Consider the following 19,354-nt stretch of genomic DNA (forward strand, 5'->3'; position numbering starts at 1 on the left):
AGGATTTTCTTAAAGAGTGCTCAACTTAATTAAAAGTGGATATCCAAATTATAGGTATATTTTAAAAACCTTTATGTTTTTCTCTTCTGGGATCTTGTTTTGCTGGGAAAAGGTTTTTTTCTCAGTCAACTGAATTCTTTTTCTTTATTTTGTCTTGCCACTCTAATGCATGCATGAGAGGCCAGTAATTCAATCAGGAAATTGGCAAATTAAAAACCTTATGGTGACTGGGTTTTCTTCTGCCTGTCTGTGTGGTTGTATATGTGTTGTGTGTGTGATGTCTACAAAAAAGAGCTCTAATAAATTTATTTAAAAAATCATAAGCATTTGGATAAAATATTTTTTGAAGGGAAGATAAAAACTGTGTACCTTTTAGTTCACATGACTGTTACTCTTTGAGAAATAAAAACAGCCTTAAAGATTATTGGCAAAACACAAATGTCATCAATATACGAGTAGGTGAACTAAATTATGCAGGTCAGATACTAAGTTTGCTATATGTTTTAAGGTTATAAACTGCTTTTTTGGTTTTTTAGAACAGTTCAACCTTGCTTCACAATTGGTAAGACCTGAAGACAAATGGAATTAACCACACCCTTAATTATGCTGAAAGCAGCCAAACCCTTGGCTGCACCTAGCACATAATTAAAACAATTTACCTGGTTTTACATTAAAGTAAAAATTGCTAGACGTTACCATTGTAACATGTAATTGAAACCACTGGAAGTAGATTTACATACAAGGTGTGTAAGAACAGTCAAATGTGTTTTAAATAAAAGATTGTAAGAAGGCATGGAAATATAAATTATTGCCTAGAGTCAAACAATTGTTTTGAATTACATAAGATAAAGCTAAAAGTTCAAACAAGTTGTAGAAGGATTGTAAAAATAAATGTTGCCAAAAAATTGTGTGTGAACATTAATTAAATTCAAAAAGGGTTTTTTATAAATTTAGCATTGACATAAAAGCACAACAAGGTACTCTTAAGGCACTAATCTGCTCTTTAGCAAAATTTGTGAAGAATTATGAAAGGTTTTTGCTTTTTACATTTCTAAGCCATCATTTTGGTTAAATAATTTATGGTAATCTGAAATTTTATTTCATAACATCAAGTGTTTTAAACCCCTAACATGTAACATCCTTCTGAAAATCAAACTCTAGTTACAAAATTGTCTTTCCTAATTCCTGGCTTTTGGATGCTAAAGAGGGCTCCTGGAGTATCCACAAGAGAAGTAAATAGGATTATATGACAGGTTTAGTTACAGAGAATTGCCAAAATGGTGTTCAATATTCTTTAGATTATATGGTGGTGAATAATACTAATACATGTTCCAAAATTGTATGGGATTTCTAAAATTCTAATGTCTGAAGTATATGCTATACCACAATTAAGATTGTTAAGTTATTGTAAACCACAGAAATAACCAAAATTTTTGTCAATCATGTTTCTGACTGTAACTACCCTGGACATTTTGTTATACACAGACAATTGCTGTCTTGTTTTGATTTTTTTCAAAAAAATGGTTTTTAATCAGCTATAGAACTTTGACAGGTGCTCTCAAATGCATGTTTCTGATAACTTTGGAGCTTGTGACATTGGAATATAGGAAAAACGTACAGGACTCATGAAGAGCTAAAATGTTCATGAATATTAAACAAAACAAGAGTTAACTGAATGGACTGGACAAATAGAAAACTGAAGTAATCTTGCTGACTTTTGCTTGTAACATTACTGATCATTGTATTGTTTACCAGCATCAAGGAAACTTATTTTGAGCTTATTTACAGCCTTTAATATTTGACTAAGGTGCACTCCTGTGAACAAAATTTGGAGCATGTTTGTCTCTCTGCCTGGCTTCTCCAGAATTTGAAAAATAATGTGAGTATTCTTAACCTATGGCAATATGGCTGTTTGCATCGGGTATGCTTCCCTTTATGGAATCAAGCTCAACTTGCAGAGCCAATAAAAGCCCGTTGGAAAAACTGGCCTCACACCTCATCTATACAGTCCTTGTGCAGGGTTCCTGATCTGTGGTAAGTAAAGAATGATACTTTCTGATAGGCCCAGGAGCCCCAAGTTTATCTTGGGACCTCAAGAGGAGAGGATCACCCAACTCATAAGTATTTGATAGTACAAACCCATGGCTGGGCTTGACTTTAGAAAGTCCTATCTAAAATTTCTTGTGGAACAGAGTTCCATCAAAGCCAATGTAAAAGACCTATGTAAAAATAATTATACTTGCTGCACTTTATGCAAATAATCAGGCCAAGTATAAGACTGAAGTTTATTTCACAAATAACTTAGTCCTATCATGATTTGTTTTTAACAGAAAAGAGGACTGGATAAAGATTATGTTTCAAAACTTATTATACATTTGTCATTAAATTCTAAACTCATTAGTTTTGAGTTTCTGCCTACATTTTAGATCAACCCTGTTTATTCCTGTGAACCAACTAGTGATCTTCAACTGTAGCTCAGAAGAAACAAAAAGGGATGGGTAATGTAAAAATCTGGATTAATATTCTATTTCTGGGCAATTATCCTGCAAATCCTGCAGAGTGATGGGTATAAATTGGGTGCCCATCCCAATCTCAGTAAGCATAACTACAGCCACTAGTTATCTGGGTGTGTCAAAAGACATTCTTTTCTCTCCCTTGTGGAAAAAGGACTCAATTCCATAGCTTCATCTTAGCATTCAGCTCATAAGGAGTCTATGCAATCCTCTGAGACATAGTTTTGTCCCAACCTCAATTCTAAGCTTCAGGTTGAAGCCCTAGGAAAGAATATGGGATCTGAGAAATCCACAGGCAGATGATAATGGAGGTTAAAAGGCACAGTGCAGATGAGCATGACTAATTCCAGCCGATTAAGCCAAGCCTCCCATTTCATAGATAAAGATCATGCAACGATCTGTGGAATAAATGAGGTCTAGTCAACTCCAGAACCACAGACAGCAGGAGAGATAGGGTAAGAGCAAATATTTCCACCCCCCTAGGCCTCCCTGTTAACCGGGGTGAAAGCTGCTTGGACACCCATGGGTGGCACCCTGTCACAATCACTGGGACTTGGGGATACAAGGATGGAAGGGGAAAAGAGAACATTCTTTCTTCTGTCAACATACCCTGGGTATTTGCTAGGACAAAAAAGGAACCAGGGACACCTGCTCCTCTCTTCCTAGATGAGTAGCCATTCATTCATCTTCAGTCGATACCCTTTTCAAATGCATCCTGAACCCTTGGGACTCCTTTGAAAACATGCTTTTTTCCTTTTATCTCCTCTGTCTTCTCTTTACAGATAGGTAATCATGTCTTCATACTATGGGGCAGTCCCCTCAGATGCATCCTCCAAGCTTGGAAGAATTAATTTCCCAAACCTTAGACTGAGTGGCTTGGGATTGGAGTCAGAACAAAAGAACCCAGAAGCCTGACATGCTGGCAAAAGGATAAAAGATTTTTTTTTTCTTTTTTTCCCCAGTTGGGCTTTTGGCCCCCCTCTCCCTATGTGAACTGGTAAAATACCTTGGAATTTTTGAGCTGTCCTTGCCACCTTCCCTGTTTTGTTTTAATACATGCTTTTTAATAACCCAGTTTGATTCTTCCCACCTTCAGGCTACCAAACTTCAAACAGTCACACAACCACAGCCTTGGACAATGGCCCCTTTCATAGGGAACACTTAGGCCTCTTAGGGAGATCTGACTGCCATTTTTCCAAAACAGTGCCCCCTGTCAGCAGGAAGCAGTTAAAAGTGTTTTTTGTCCTCATCTTTATTTTGATTCTAACAGCAGTTAGATGTACTTCTTTAGAGAGGGAAATAACAGAGTTAGAAAACAGCCAAGGGTCCTGGGCGAAACCCCATCTTCAAGCCTAAAACAGCCTGAAGGCTAAAAAATCAGACTGCTGGTCCCAGATGAAGCCTGCCTTTTTCTAACTGATTCTCTCTGAATAATGTCCACCTGCACACTGGAGGAAGGGAGTGAAGTCGTGGAAAGTTTACCCCTTGTGCAGGGAGGAGCAGCCTGGCTTCTTCAGTTTCTGTGTGATGGTCTGGTGTTCACCAGTCTAGGAGGTGGAACCTGTAAACAGGACTCCGACTCACTTTGTTGAGGTTTTTTTCTTTTTTTCTTTTTCCGGTTTTTAACCCAATCAACTCTACTCCTCATCCTTCAGAGTGTCCCTGAGCCTAATCTCTCCTAGTCATGTGACAAGAACCCAATTTTGCTGAAGGAGAAAGTTCTGCAACATGAGAATTTGGAACCCTCATTTAAGATAAGCTTAGTATATGCATGTGGCTTCTTTTATCTGTTTCAACATTTTTCTGTCTTTATGCCAACACCACAGTATTTTGAGTACCGTAAATTTGCAACATATTTTTAAACAAAAAAAGAATTACGCCTCTGAGTTTATTGTTTATTTCCAGGTTATTTGGCTACTTGTGGTTTTTTTGAGTGTTTACAGAAATTATAGGGCAATATTTTGGTGGCTCACTCCTGTGATCCCAGAACTTTGGGAAGCCAAGGCAGGTGGATTGCTTGAGCCCAGGAGTTTGAGACCAGCCTGGGCAATATGGTGAAACCCTGTTTCTACAAAAAATACAAAAACTTGCTGAGCCTGGTGGCATGCACCTGCAGTCCCAGTTACTTGTAAGGCTGAGGTGAAAACATCAATTGAGCTTGAGAAGTCAAGGCTACAGTAAGCCATGATTATGACACTGCACTCCAGCCTGCATGACACAGCTAAATATTGATTCAAACATTTTAGAATATTTTAGTACTGCTTCAAAAAGTTCCATTGGTTTTTTTGAAAGAGATCTCATTGATTTGTAGATCATTTTGAATATCATTAACATCTAAAGAAACTTACACGTTCTAATTCTTGAAAAATAGTATGCCAAATAATTTGTTAAGTTTTCACATATATGCAGGCATGCTAATTTTCTTTTGGTTTTTAATTTCCAGTTATATTTCATTGTAGTCAGAAATACCTTTTATGATTACCATTTGTTTATGCTAAAACTTGCATTCTAGCTTAGAAGTTTGCCTATCTTAGTACACGTGCCATACGCAATTAGAAATATTATGTATTATGCTATTGTTGGGTGAAATGTTTTGTAGATTATTCCCAGATCTTATTTTTCTTTTTAACCTTTTATTTCCCTTTGCATTTGCGTTTATCTTTATTTTTTCTGTATTTTTTCTTTACTTTCATTTTTTTCTATTAATTTCATTTCTATTTTTCTTTTTTCTCATTACATTCTCATTTCAAATTTTCTAGAATTCTTGCTTGTAATGTTTTATTTAATGTTTTTGTTTCTTTTATTTCCATTCATATCCCCTATTATTTTTCTCCACATTTCTTTTTTCATTTTTCTAATTCTTAAAATTTTCTTATTTTATTGCAAATTATTCATTTCTCTTGATTTTATTGTATTTATTATCTTCATCTTCATTTTATTTTTCACTGATCTTAATCACATTTATTTTTCTTTATTTCAGTTTGTCCTTACTATTTCTTAATTACTTTAAATTTATCTTTATATTTCATTTTCGTTCTCTTGACTTCATTTGTTTCACTTTATTTTTCTATATTTTGCTTTGTAAAACAGAAGGGATGAGCTATTTTAGATTGGCTTAGCCATAGTGGTCAAGACTCGTTTGCTGAGGCTCTCTGGCAGCCACTATACCCCAGGAGTCTCCAACCCAGAGTATAGTCAGGGCCTCCTAGCAGGATTGCTAAGATCCCTGGGCAGATCTTTCATTGTTACAGGCCCATCTAGCATTCAGTGTCATGGGCCATTTCTGCTGCTTTCTGAAGCCCGCTGCAAGTCTTAGTGTTGCTAGGCCAAGACTCTGACTCCCTCTTTGTGTCCCAATGGATCCCCCACACATAATCCAGGGCACTGACTTCTTTCCCAGGAGAGGGCCACACCCACTCCACTGCAGCAGGGCATGTTTGGACCATATGTGTCTTTTCTTTGTTATAAAAGAAGTTTTTTTTTGTTTTTTGAGATGGAGTCTTACTCTGTTGCCCAGGCTGGAGTGCACTGACGTGATCTCAGCTCACTGCAACCTGCAACCTCCGCCTCCCGGGTTCAAGTGATTCTCCTGCCTCAGCCTCCCAAGTAGCTGGGATTACAGGTGTCTGCCACTACACCCAGCTAATTTTTTTTTGTATTTTTAGTAAAGATAGCGTTTCACCATGTTAGCCAGACTGGTTTCGAACTCCTAACCTCAGGTGATCCACCTGCCTTGCCTCCAAAACTGCTGGGATTACACGTGTAAGCCACCGTGCCCAGCTGAGAAAAAAAATTTTTTTTAACTTGACATATAACTTATTATGAAAATGTCAGCTTTATGGGTAGATATACATGCAAATATGTGCAAAAATGAACATTTCTACATCTTATTTAACGATTTCATAGAGTTGCTATTTTACCCTTTCCTGTCTTTATATGTTCAATGGGAAAATCTTCAGTGAAGACTCCTCAGTATGATAGACAAAATGTTGTGCATTGATAGATGCAGTGAAGTAACTTCTGGTTTTCACTTGGAGCTCTCACAGCTAGGATTAAAAACCCTTGGTTGTAAACTCACATGATGAGGAGTTATAGTCTGCCATCATAATTGTTTTCAATTTGCCAAGGGAAAAAGTGGGAAATTGTTTCCCTCAGACCTACTCATCTCCCTTTCATAGGTTTTCAGGGTGTGCACTGTCCAGATTGCTTAGAAGCTCATGATCACGGAGGTCGTATTTGTCAAGAGAAAGCTTTGTTGCAGGATTAAGTGAAGGTGTTTACCACTCAGGACCCATGGGTCCTCCAGAGGCAGGATGAGCTTAAAAATCATTCCTGAATCCAGAAAGTAATGACAGAAGTTGGGGGCTGCCCACAGGAGAAAGAAAAATGCTCCCTTTTCCTTTCCAAGTGGTCACTGCTTATTCTGGCATTACTCTTGCTTCTGACTACGATGTGTTTCTTAGTCATCTTTCTTGGTATTCCACTGACTGTGCATCTAAGGAAAAGATGAGATGGATGAGAGTGGTAAAGAGAACAACTGCATCCTTCTATAGCCGATGCCTTGGTGAGTTTTGAAGCACACTGAGCACTCGGAAATCCTTCCTCACTATGGGGTAAGTTATGTCAAATTCGACTCCCATGGAAATGGCACCAGGTTCAAGATGTCAAAGAGACTCAGAACCAGTGAATGAGATATGGAGTTTTACTGGGGACTTACATAGAGGGGAGAAGGTCCAGTGTCAGTGGGCTTAGCAGGATAACCATGCCCACTTGCAGAAAGCATGCAGTTTGTATAGCATTTTTATTTAGCACTTTTTTTCTGAGCAACCTTTCACCTGTCAGACTTCATTTAACAAAAAAGGAATGGCCTCAATTCCCTGTGTGGCCTATGTTCCATGCCACAGGATGGGACAGACCAGGGGCTCAGATGTTCCTCATAGATAAAAAACAATCTCCAGGTTGGCCACTACTAGATTTTTTAGCTTAAAACTCTGAACATTCAGAAGCATTTTTTATACATGGTCAGACTCCAGGTATGCCCGAGTCAAGTTAACACTGTCAGTTGCATCCATCACACAGGCTGGTTCAGGCAGTGGAGGTTCTTCTTCCTGAGACTATATTCAAAAAAGTATTTGCTTTTTCTTGAATCATTGGGTTGACAGTTTACTAATGGCCTGAAGTGTGTGCACATTGCTGGTACAGTTGTCTAAGCTAATGAGATGGCTTCATAGTTGGTAGGGCCTGTTCCCGTTACAGGTGTGACTGGGTGTGTACAGGCTGCTGAGGTGCCTCTTTTCCAGACTTTCATTGGACCATGACATTCTGAGGCCCCAGTTCCACCATTTTCCAAGGTGGGACATGCTGAACCAGTCCCTGGAATTGTGGTTCAAGGTGACCAGGCTGCGGCTGCTCTTTAAAAGGCAGAACTGCCAGGTCTGTGTCTTATTTTCCTTGTCATTCTAACGTATCTTTTGATATGGAGACCAGCAAAGTCTGAGTATGTGACAGCCCTCCTGCTAGAGTTGGTACTATTTATACATGACTCTTAAGAGTCAAAGTATGTTGAGAGATCTCTCTTCCTGGCACAGCCTGAGTAGGCTAGAGTACTGTGACCCTTACAGCTTAGCTCATGCAGTCTTCAGAGGAATTTCAAAAACCATAGGATGAGGGGGTAGAGAAAAAGCTGGTATAAATGACAAGTTGCAGGTGAAATAATTGGAGGCAGGAAGAGAACGGGACCTGCTTGGAACAGTACACACACTGCCTGGGTACAGCTGAACAGTCAAGCCAGTTCTCTGATTTGGGCCTTGTGCAGTGGGACTAACAGGCCCACTTCTGCTCTGGCCTGGATGCTGAACACTTTGGTTCTAGAACCAAATGTGGATTCTGGACTCGGGAATTCCAGTTGGGTTTCACAGGCCAGTGAAGTGAGGAGGCCCAGGTGGGCCCACAAAAGTGGCTGTGGGTGAGCTTACGCCACACATGACTGGCTGCTTCTATGCCTACATTCACAAGAGAGATCTTCTTCCTCAAAGGCATGCCCAGGGAGATCTGAGGCTCATAGGAGCCAAGTGAAGAAAAAAGGTGATGCCTCAGCCCAGTGCTTTTGCCCTTCCTGGCTTGTGGCTTTGGGGGCTCAAAGTGCTCATCAGAAAAATGGGCAATGAAAGACTGGCTGCTCATCCCACTGTTACCAGGCGACTGCACAATGCTCACTCTGCAGCTCCAGGTACAGCCTGTGTTTCAAAAAGCTGGGGGATCTCTGGGCTGAGTTCAGGAGTCCCCCTCAGGGACTCATCCTGCCTACCCCTCTGTGCCCACCTGACAGCTCACTATGTCTGCTGTATGCCACCCTTATTGCCTGCTCTTGCCAAGCCCATGTCTCCCTGGGTTGGCTGGGGGCACATGCTCACGGAAGCCCAGGTGGCCTGACCATCCTTCCTCCAATGTACAGCCTTAGGCAGGTGCCACCCAGGTTTTCTCCTAGAATGTGATCTCAGGGGATCGCAGCAGCACATTCCACTCTAACTTACTGACTAGTTAATCAAAAAGTCACTTAATGTACCAAGGTGGGTGTGGGCCTTGACACTCTTGATATCCTTCCTCTAGTGGGGGTTGCCATCCTTATTTCTTGGTGGAAAAAGCTAGCAGGTGAGGCAGGACTCAAGCGCTAGGGACAGAACAGAGAACCTAGGCTGGCCTCACCCAGGGCCCTCTGTGGCTCCTGCAGGCAGGAGGGCTCCATGGAGCTTCAGACCCCTTTTCTAGGATGGTGCCCATAGCCCCTTCCTGGATCTCCAAGAAGGGCCCACTCTTTCTGCAACCTGCACCTACTGGTCTCTAAATGGAAGGTGAGCATCTACCAGCACTTACTGGTCTCTAAATGGAAGGTGAGCATCTACCAGCACCTACTGGTCTCTAAATGGAAGGTGAGCATCTACCAGCACTTACTGGTCTCTAAATGGAAGGTGAGCATCTACCAGCACCTACTGGTCTCTAAATGGAAGGTGAGCATCTGGTCTCTAAATGGAAGGTGAGCATCCATTTATGTTTGTGGACATGGCCTTCTGCTCCATTTCCATGAGAAATACCTAGGGAATCATGGGCCTGTAGTGGAGGTTCTCTAAGTGCCAAAGTCAGTAAGTCTCAAGAATATAATTAATAGTATTTTCTGCACATTACTATCTCAGGGTTACTTTTGCCCAAAAATGTGTAAAAACAAATATTAAGATTTTTATCCTTTACATTATCTTAATTAGGTCATCATACAAACCTTTTATTTTCCTCCCAATCATTGCATTTTTGTTTTATTCTCTGTTTAAATTGTTACCTGCTTTAGAGGCAAAAACTTAAAAAAAAAAATACACTACACAAATACTAACAGGTAACAGCAATTTATTTAAATGTAATTAGATTTCTTTAAGTAAATAATTTAAGTAAACAGTTTATATTACTTGTATAAATTATTTTACATCTCACCCTCAATCTTAAAAAAATTTAGCTAGGTATGCAATTCAAAATTGACAGATTTTTTCAAAGTAGGCAACTTAACATTTTATTGGACAAGTTAGGTAATATTAATTCTCAAATATTTTATCTTAGAAATCAACACACTTGACAATTGATATTCATAGTATCTATGAAAGTGACATTCTGAACGTGCTTTATACTTGCCAAAAATTTAGGAGAAAAAAATCTATTCTGGCCTTCAGCAGTAAAACTTAAAGATTAAAGAAATAAGATTAAATTTACTGGTTAAATTACCCAAAAAACTGAAACAGATTCATTTACTTGTTCTTTATCTTTCAGTATCTGATAATGAACAGATTTTAAGATGTTCAGAATTTGCTTCAGTATAGAAATAAGGCCAAACAGCTCTTGTGAAAGAATCATTAAAATATACAGAACAAACCTATCACTTACATTACTTTAAAAAATCACCAAATTCATAGTCCAAAAGAATACCAATCTTATTGGATTTTACTACTGACAGAAGTGGGCTTTTTTAGGACCTGATGCAGCATAACCACTCTATATATCATCCAATTGCCCCCAAATCAACCCAGAACTGAAGGTTGATCCTGCCAGGTCCTAAGAAGACCGTCTTGACACACACCCAATTTTCATTTAGGATCGTTTCCCACTTCTCCTTCCAGTAATGTCTGCCAGAACTACACTTCTGAGAGCCCAGGACAGCAGGGCAGAAATAAAATCTCCTTGGGTTGTAATAAACGTTTGGTTTTGTTCTTCCATTACACAGCTTTTTCTATCCTCGGAGACAATAAGTTGAGGACGTGCTGTGTCAAGATCTAAAACCAAGGACAGGTGCGGTGGCTCACACATGTATTCCCAGCACTTTGGAAGGCTGAGGTGGGTGGATCATGAGGTCAGGAGATCAAGACCATCCTGGCTAACACGGTGAAACCCCATCTCTACCAAAAATACAAAAAATTAGCTGGGCCTGGTGGTGGGCACCAGTAGTCTCAGCTATTCAGGAGGGTGAGGCAGGAGAACTGCTTGAACCTAGGAGGCGGAGGTTGCAGCGAGCAGAGATCACGCCACTGCACACCAGCTTGGGTGACAGAGCGAGATTCCATCTCAAAAAAAGAAAAAAAAAAAAGATCTAGAATTAAATCTACTTGAAAATAGTTCTGTCTAAGCCAGAATATAGAGGAGGACGACTAAAATCCTATATATATATATTTTTTTGGAGACGGAGTCTCACTCTGTCGCCTAGGCTGGAGTGCAGTGGCGCGATCTCGGCTCACTGCAAGCTCTGCCTCCCGGGTTTACACCATTCTCCTGCCTCAGCCTCCTGAGAGGCTGGGACTACAGGCGCCCGCCACCACGCCCGGCTAATTTTTTGTATTTTTAGTAGAAACGGGGTTTCACCATGTTTGCCAGGATGGTCTCGATCTCCTGACCGCGTGATCCGCCTGCCTCGGCCTCCCAAAGTGCTGGGATTACAGGCGTGAGCCACCGCGCCTGGCCCTAAAACCATATTTTATATTTTGTTAATCTATATGAAAAGAGTTCAGAGTATTTTAGGTTTCAATACCTGTGGTGCACACTCTTAATACGTGTCAGCAATTCCAGGTTTGACTGCATAGAATTGCCCACTACCTCCCCCAGTAGATGTTTAAATGTAGAAACATAATCTGAAAATTTTACAAGGTTTTCATTTAGTTTTGCTAAAATGTCCATCTCTTCATCTTGTTTCAATTGTGAGAGTCAACTGTGCAACATGGGTACAATTATGCTCTCTTCATATGCAGAATTAATGTCATTGTTTTTACTACAGATACTTTCCATTTTTCACCTGAGACCACAGGCTAATTTCAAAAAGAATATTTACTTCTAATTATGTAGCTTCTGTTACATAGCTAGTATTGTCTTTGTTTACTTCATGTATATGCCAAAAAGACCTGATAACTTATGAAACATTCAACTGTTTACTTCAACAAACTGGCTCAATAAATTTAATAAACTCAATTATGTCAATTTTATAAAGTAAAATGAACAATAACTAAACAAAAATTGGATTAAATAGCATTCTCTAATTGAAACAAAATATAAAATATACTAAACATACAATACATGCACTATGAAATTATTCACATATGAAAAATTATTCTGTGAACACCATTAAATATTATCAAAGTCACTTTCATAATCTCTGAGGGGATTATACAAAGAATGTTTTATGAAATTAGACGAAAAGAAAATGACATATTATGTCTGTGGTGAGCAATAGGCAAACAAACAACAAAAAATTAGAATTTGCACAAGATGATTCTAAGCCAGGAGCAATAACATTTTAGATAAATGAATTTAATACACAGCAGAGAAAATAGATTTGCTTTCAAAATCTTTGAAGTTTGTGGTTTGCTGGTAACTGATCAAAGCTTGTAAAATTATCTATTTCACTCTAATATTTTTCTTTTCTTCTCAAAGTAGGTACACAACCATAAACAAATACGATTACTTTCTCTATAAATCTGTTACACCTAAAGTTTATTTCATAGTGATATATTTGTATATTTAAATCCATGTAAAACAAAATTAAAGGTCTGTATGTGTTTAGCAGACCAGAGAAGTCATGTTCAACAGAAAAAAGTAGGATAAAATTTTGTAAATAGTTGTTCAGAATTCAGAAACATATAGCTCCACTATACTCATAATCTTTGTTACAACCATCATAATAACCTGTAGTTACAACAAAACAAAAATGTAAGTTATAGAAACCATATTCTCTAAATTATTTTAAGTTAAAGACCACTGACAAAGGGATCACTAGAGATGTTATTCCACTGTCACCCAACAGTATATTGTTACCTATAACCTTGGGTTAAGATGGGATAAATTATTATCAGTGGCAAGATACATATTCAGTGTAAAATAGCCTTAACACAGTAACAACAATTTTGGTTTATTAAAACAAATTAAGTTCACACGTTGTCATTTAAAAGGCATTTTGAAATTCACTGTATTTTAATAACCTTAATTTGCAAATGGTAAAGCAATTTCCTTCTAAAATTCGAATTGTTTCTCTTACTAAGCAGATTATCCTGATCACTTACCACACTCCTATCATCCTGTCACTTACGACACCGCTGTAAACTACTAAGTGGCCTTTCCACTTAGGATTTCTTCATGTATCTTAGATTTCAGGTTACTTAATCTTCCATGGGAAAGTATATAAATCTGTCCATCTAATAGAGAAGAACCTCTCATAACTCTGGTGCAGCAATCATTGACCATGTTTTCACATAAATTCTAGAAATGAAGACATAGCATCAAATGTAAGAATTAAATTACATCAATATTTGCTTTTGAAAAAATACTGAATCCTTTTAATATAAAAAAGTAGGTTCCTTTTGGAGAAAAGTGATCGAGACTGCTGACTAGAAGCAGCTAGACTGTGTAGTTCTCATAGAGAGGAATGCAAGGTCTACACAAATACAGCACCTGCAACTGAAACATCCAGGTACTTGCATTGGGAATAATCAAAGAAACAACTTAGGGAGAATGGAGTAAAGCAAGGCAGGACAGTGGGCCACCTGGGAACAACATGGAGCCAAGGGAACCTCCCCACCCAGTAAAGCAGTGAGTGCATGTGTGACCCTGGGAACGCACAATTCTCCCACAGATCTTCGCAACCTTCAGGTGAGGAGATACTCTCATGGACCCACTTCACCAAGGCCTTCAGTTTAACACACAGAGCTACATGGAGTCTTAGCAGAGCAGCTACTCAGGCCTGTGCAAATTCAAGAGCTTTAGATACTGGCTTTCCAGGCTTCCAGAAAAAGCAGCTGCAACTTGAGCAAAGCAGGAGTTTACACCCCTGTACATACTCATAGGAAAGAGGCAGAATCCAGGGGGCTGAGTAGTGATGGTCTGTAGGACCCACTTCTACAATGCCTCACACAGTAAGACCTACTGGCTTAGATTTCAGCCAACCATTGCTAGCAGCACTGCACCTCCCTGGGATGGAGCTACCAGAAAGAGGAGTGGGTCGCCATCTTTGCTGCTTGGGCAACTTAGCCATTCCAGCCTTCAAGCATTGAAGAGCCCAAGCTGACTGGGGGCAGAAAGGATCTCCTAGCACAGTACAGGTGCTCTAAAAAGACAAGACCAGACTGCCTGTTAAAGCAGGTCCCCAATTTCATTCCTTCTCACTGGAAAGTACTTCCCAATGAGGGTCTCCAGCTACCACCACCAGCGCTCTTTGGTTGATGGAGTTTTGAAACCTCTTTGTGATATAGTTCCTAGAAGGAAGAGTGAGTTGCCATTTTTGCTGTTTGTGTGTTAGCTCTTCCAGCCTTCTGGCTTTGGAGAATCCAAATAAACTGGGGGTGGAAGTGGTACCTCTGAACAGCAGAGTTGTCCTACAAAAATACGGTTAGACCGCTTTCTTGAGGGGGTCCCCAATCATGTTTTCCTCACTGGGTAAGACCTTCAACAGGGGCTTTCCAGCTACTTCCTACAGGTGCTTTTGGGTTGGAAACAGGTCTGTACCTCCCTGGGATGCAGCTCTCAGAGAAAAGGGCATGCTGCCATTGTTGCTGTTTTGCAGCATTCAGTGGTGATAACTTCCGGTACTGGAACATCTGAGGAGACTAGAAACTGCAGTGGACACCCAGCATACTGCAGCTGCCCTTCAGAAGTCGTCGGACTGTTACGTGAGTACCTGTTCTCATATATTCTCATGAGGCAGGTTCTCCAGGCCTGGGCCACTAGCCAATCATTGCCAGAGCTATTGAGCCAGTAGCAACTTAGCAACTCCCTGGACAGAGCCTCCAGGGGCCTCTGCAGTACAACTGTCCTTGCCACCCTCAGACTCATGAAAAATCTAAAACCCTAAGTGCCTTATTCACACCTCAAACAACCTGCAGTTTACCCAAGGAGAGGAGGCCAGTCCATCCTCCATGGGTCCCACAAACTATCCACTGCTCCTCACCAGACAGTGAACCCCTAACTTGGTCAAAAGTACAGATCCTCCATCCTGGGCTGGCGGCACTGAGTGATTGCTGACCTACATCTCTCTAAGATGCAGCCCCCAGAAGACAAGCAAAGAGATGGGGCAGCAAGCCAGCTCACATGGTACCCAGAGGATTTGGTGCAAGGGCATCTGTAGTAAAGTGTGGCCAGCGACGGCCATTTCTCCAGGCTCAACTTTCTCCCATAAGAGACTTTAGCCCTAGGGGAACTGTTGGGCCTAATTTCTGCAGGATGGTCTTGCAAATCAGAAGCAGCTGGTCCAACTGCACACTCCTTGGACTGCTGGGCCCCAGTCTGGCCACAGCTGCTTACAGGGCAGTCTCAGGTACCCTGGAAGCTCATACCACAGCATCTGCACTGGTGGGCCATGCCTGACCCATGAGAAGCTCCAGCAAGGCAGCCCCTATGACTGCACCAGCCCACGCTTCTTCCCCACACTCCAGCTTGCCCCGAGACCATAGCAACTCCCCATATTTCTTTGCTGGCACATGTCTGCAAAGGCAGGTTTGGCTTTGCTTGCCCCACCAGCAAATGGAAATGCAATATGCCCCTGCCACCCCCAGCAACTGCCACTGTAGGTGAAGCTTTGGTGGGCAGAGAGCCAGAAAACTCCACTCCTGCCTTTGTGCTAACACTGTGTGGAGAACAGGGTATCTTCCCACACTCTGAACAATCACTCCTTCTTGGGGGACACAGAGAAGGCATCAAAACCTTCGCTGGCCAGCATCCTCTCCTATACCAACACCACCTTTAAGTGCAACAGTACACAGTCTCCAGCAGGTATCCCCCACTCCCCTCCCAGCTGCTTTGCTCCCGCCAGTGAGGTGAATGCCAAAGACAGGCAGAAACCCCATATCCACTAGCACTCTGCTCCAGCTGTGGCACCTTGGTTCCACAGAATCGCAAACTCCAAATCTCAAGGAGCCAGAGAACACAGCTGGGGCTCAATACAAGTCCCCTGGAGTTAGAGTATGCAGCCTCTGAGTTGTGAGCTGGGCACTGCCCGCCCCTCACCACCACCAAAACAAAACAAAACAAAACTGCCAGGAACAAAGCCTGTTGGCTGCATCCATCTTATACCACAATCAAATACTCAAGACCATCAAATAGGATTACAAAAAAAAAAAAAAAAACCCCATTCAAAGGTCAGCAACCTTAAAGATATGCCCACAAAGACAAGACAAAATCAGTGCAAAGATAAAAACACAAAAAGCCAGAGTGACTATTTTCATCCAAATGACCAAATTACGTTTCCAGCAAGGCTTAAGATGACAGAAGTAGAATTCAGAATATGGATAGAAACAAACTTCACTGAGTTACAAAAGTAAGTTGCAACCCAACGCAAGGAAGGGAAAACATTGCGGGAACTGACAGAAAAAACAGCCAGTGTAGAGAAAAATGTGGCCAACCCGATAGAACTGGAAAACACAATACAAAACCTTTATCATGTAATCACAAATATTAACAGCAGAAGAGGCCAAGCAGAGGAAAGAATCTCAAGAGCTTCAAGACTGACTTTCTGAAATAAGGCAGACAAGAATAGTGAAAAAAGAAAAGAGGAATGAACAAAACCTCTAAGAAATATGGGATTATGTAAAGAAACCAAATCCATGATGCAAGAGATTGCCTGAAAGCGATGGGGAGAATGAAAACAACTCGAAATACATATTTCAGGATAACATCCACGAGAACTTCCCCAACCTAGAGAGGCCAATATTCAAATGCAGGAAACGTGGAGAACCCCAGTAAGATACCCCATGAGAAGGTCATCCTCAAGACACATAATCATGAGATTCTCCAAGGTCAAAATGAAAGAAAAAATATGTTAAAAGGCAGCTACAGAAAAATAGGACAGGTCATCTCTAAAAGAAGCCCATCAGAAAAACAACGAACCTTTCAGCTGAAATCCTACAAGTCAAAAGAGATTAGGGGCCAATATTCAACATTCTTAAAAAAAGAATTCCAACACAGAATTTCACATCTGACCAAGGTAAGCTTCAGAATTAAAAAATATATATGATCCTATTCAGATAAGCAAATGCTGAGAAAATCTGTTACCACAAGATCTGTCTTACAAGAGCTTCTGAAGAAAGCATTAAATAAGAAAGACTATTACCAGTCACTACAAAAGCACACTAAAGTATACAAACTGCAGACACTATAAGGCAACCACATAAACAAATGTGCAAAATAGCCAGCAAAGATTCTAATAACAGAATCAAATCCACACATATGAATACTAACCTTAAACGTAAATGGGCTAAATAACCAAATTAAAACACAGATGGCAAGCTGAATAAAGAATCAAGATCTAACAGTATGCTTTAATCGAGACAGCCATCTCAAATAAGCTCAAAATAAGGGGAAAAAGAAAAGTCTACCAAGCAAATAGAAAACAGGAAAAGCAGGGGTTGCAATCCTAGTTTCTGACAAAACAGACTTGAAATTAACATAGATTAAAAAAAAAAAAAAAAAGAAGGGCATTACATAATAGCAAAGGGCTATATATGCACCCAACACATAAGCAACACATAAAGTTCTTAGAGATCCTCTAAGATGATAAATGTTCTTCCATCGTTATTACATTTATACTGCATTTGTTCAGTATTAAATTTCTGATGTTGAACACGGTATGAGGACTTGTTAAAGGCTTTTCCACGTGTTTAACACTTGTGGAGCTTCTCTCTAGTATGAATTCTCTTATGTCTGATGAGGTGTGAGAACCAGCTCGATGCTTTGCCACATTCTTCACATTTGTAGGGTTTTTCTCCAGTGTGAATTCTCTTATGATTAGTCAGGTCTGAGAAGCACTTGAAGGTCTTGCCACATTCTTCACATTTATAAGGTCTCTCTTCCATATGAATTCTCTTGTGGTTAAAAAGGGTGGAGGAGCGGGTAAAGGCTTTGCCACATTCTTCACAGATGTAAGGTTTCTCTCCAGTATGAATTCTCTTATGTTTACTAAGGGCCGAGAACCACTTAAAAGCTTTTCCACATTCATTACATTTGTAGGGTTTCTCTCCAGTATGAATTATCTTATGTTTAGCAAGGTCTGAGAACCACCTATAGGCTTTGTTACATTCTTCACATTTGTAGGGTTTCTCTCCAGTATGAATTCTCTTATGATTAGTAAGGTCTGAGAAGCACTTAAAGGCTTTGCCACATTCTTCACATTTGTAGGGTCTGTCTCCAGTATGATTTCTCTTGTGTTTAACAAGGGTTGAGGAGCAGGTAAAGGTTTTGCCACATCCTTCACATTTGTAAGGTTTCTCTCCAGTATGAACTCTCTTATGTTCAGTAAGGTTTGAAAACTTTTTAAAGGGTTTGCCACATTCTTCACATTTGTAGCATCTCTCTGCAGTATGAACTTTCTTATGTCTAGTAAAATCTGAGAACAACCTACAGTCTTTGCCACATTCTTCACATTTGTAGCATTTCTCTCTGCTAAAAATTTCCTTATTTTCAGTGAAGATTGAGCACAACTGGCAATCGCTGCCAAATTTATTACAATGACAGGTTTTGCTATGGGTAGTTGAAAAACATTGATGAAGGCCATTATAACTGCTTTTCTGCCCCTTGCAATTACCCACACTTTGGTTGTCTTTCTTTAAATGTAAATTATTAAGGTCACAGCTTCCATATTTTCTCAGAATCACTTTTTGAAATGAATCTTTTATGTCATGCTCCGGCAATATCTCTGCAGTAAAATGAAAAGAGCCAGCTGGAGAAAAAAAAAAAATTCTCCCTCATTAGACTCAGGTGAATACACTTTACAAATATATAATTATACAAAGCACATTAACAAAATGACAATAAAATACCACAGGCTCTATATTCTTACAGACATATAAACCTACCAGAAATATACTGACCAAAATGCCTTTGCGAGAAGTCTAAAAACCAGTTAAGCATTTGCAGCATGCCAAGTGAGCAAATGCCAAGAACCACATAGAAGCGTAATAAAGTATTTCATATTTACCCAACACAGTCATTCTTCATCCTATGATGACTCTAACTATAGACTCCAAACTCCTGTCTTCCCCCTCCAAAAATAAATAAAATAGTGGCACATGTGTCCATGCTTCTGGCTTATTGAGACTTTACCAAAGACTAATTTCTATATTCCATGACAGTGTTGAAAGGAAAGGTGGTATATACTGACAGTTTCAGACAGATGAGACCAAAGGTAAATGACTGTTACAAGAGATGAAAGACTTCAGTATCATAGACAGACAATGGGTATAGCAAGTGACTACAGGATCTCAGTAAGAAACACAGGGAATGGCCAGGAGTGGTGGCTCACACCTGTAATCCCAGCACTTTGGGAGGCTGAGGCAGGA

General features: G+C 40.1%; 1 protein-coding gene and 1 pseudogene across 3 annotated transcripts in view; both read right to left on the minus strand.

Moving 5' to 3' along the window:
- Positions 1-9,891: 9,891 nt before the first annotated feature.
- LOC110742938 lies at positions 9,892-10,932 on the minus strand (annotated as a pseudogene). Its single transcript, XR_004183287.1, has one exon. The product of XR_004183287.1 is annotated as a tripartite motif-containing protein 60-like (transcript).
- A 1,396-nt stretch (positions 10,933-12,328) lies between these two features.
- The window catches only part of LOC101020658 (zinc finger protein 736), a 50,018-nt gene continuing 42,992 nt past the window's right edge, over positions 12,329-19,354 (minus strand). For both annotated transcript variants that reach the window (XM_031665442.1, XM_021935766.2), the window contains one exon: positions 12,329-18,735. In XM_031665442.1, the coding sequence (XP_031521302.1) occupies positions 17,678-18,735 (1,058 nt within the window). In that variant the 3' untranslated portion in view covers positions 12,329-17,677. The remainder of the gene's footprint in view (positions 18,736-19,354) is intronic.

Source organism: Papio anubis, chromosome 4, assembly GCF_008728515.1.
Source record: "Papio anubis isolate 15944 chromosome 4, Panubis1.0, whole genome shotgun sequence".
Classification (NCBI taxonomy): domain Eukaryota; kingdom Metazoa; phylum Chordata; class Mammalia; order Primates; family Cercopithecidae; genus Papio; species Papio anubis.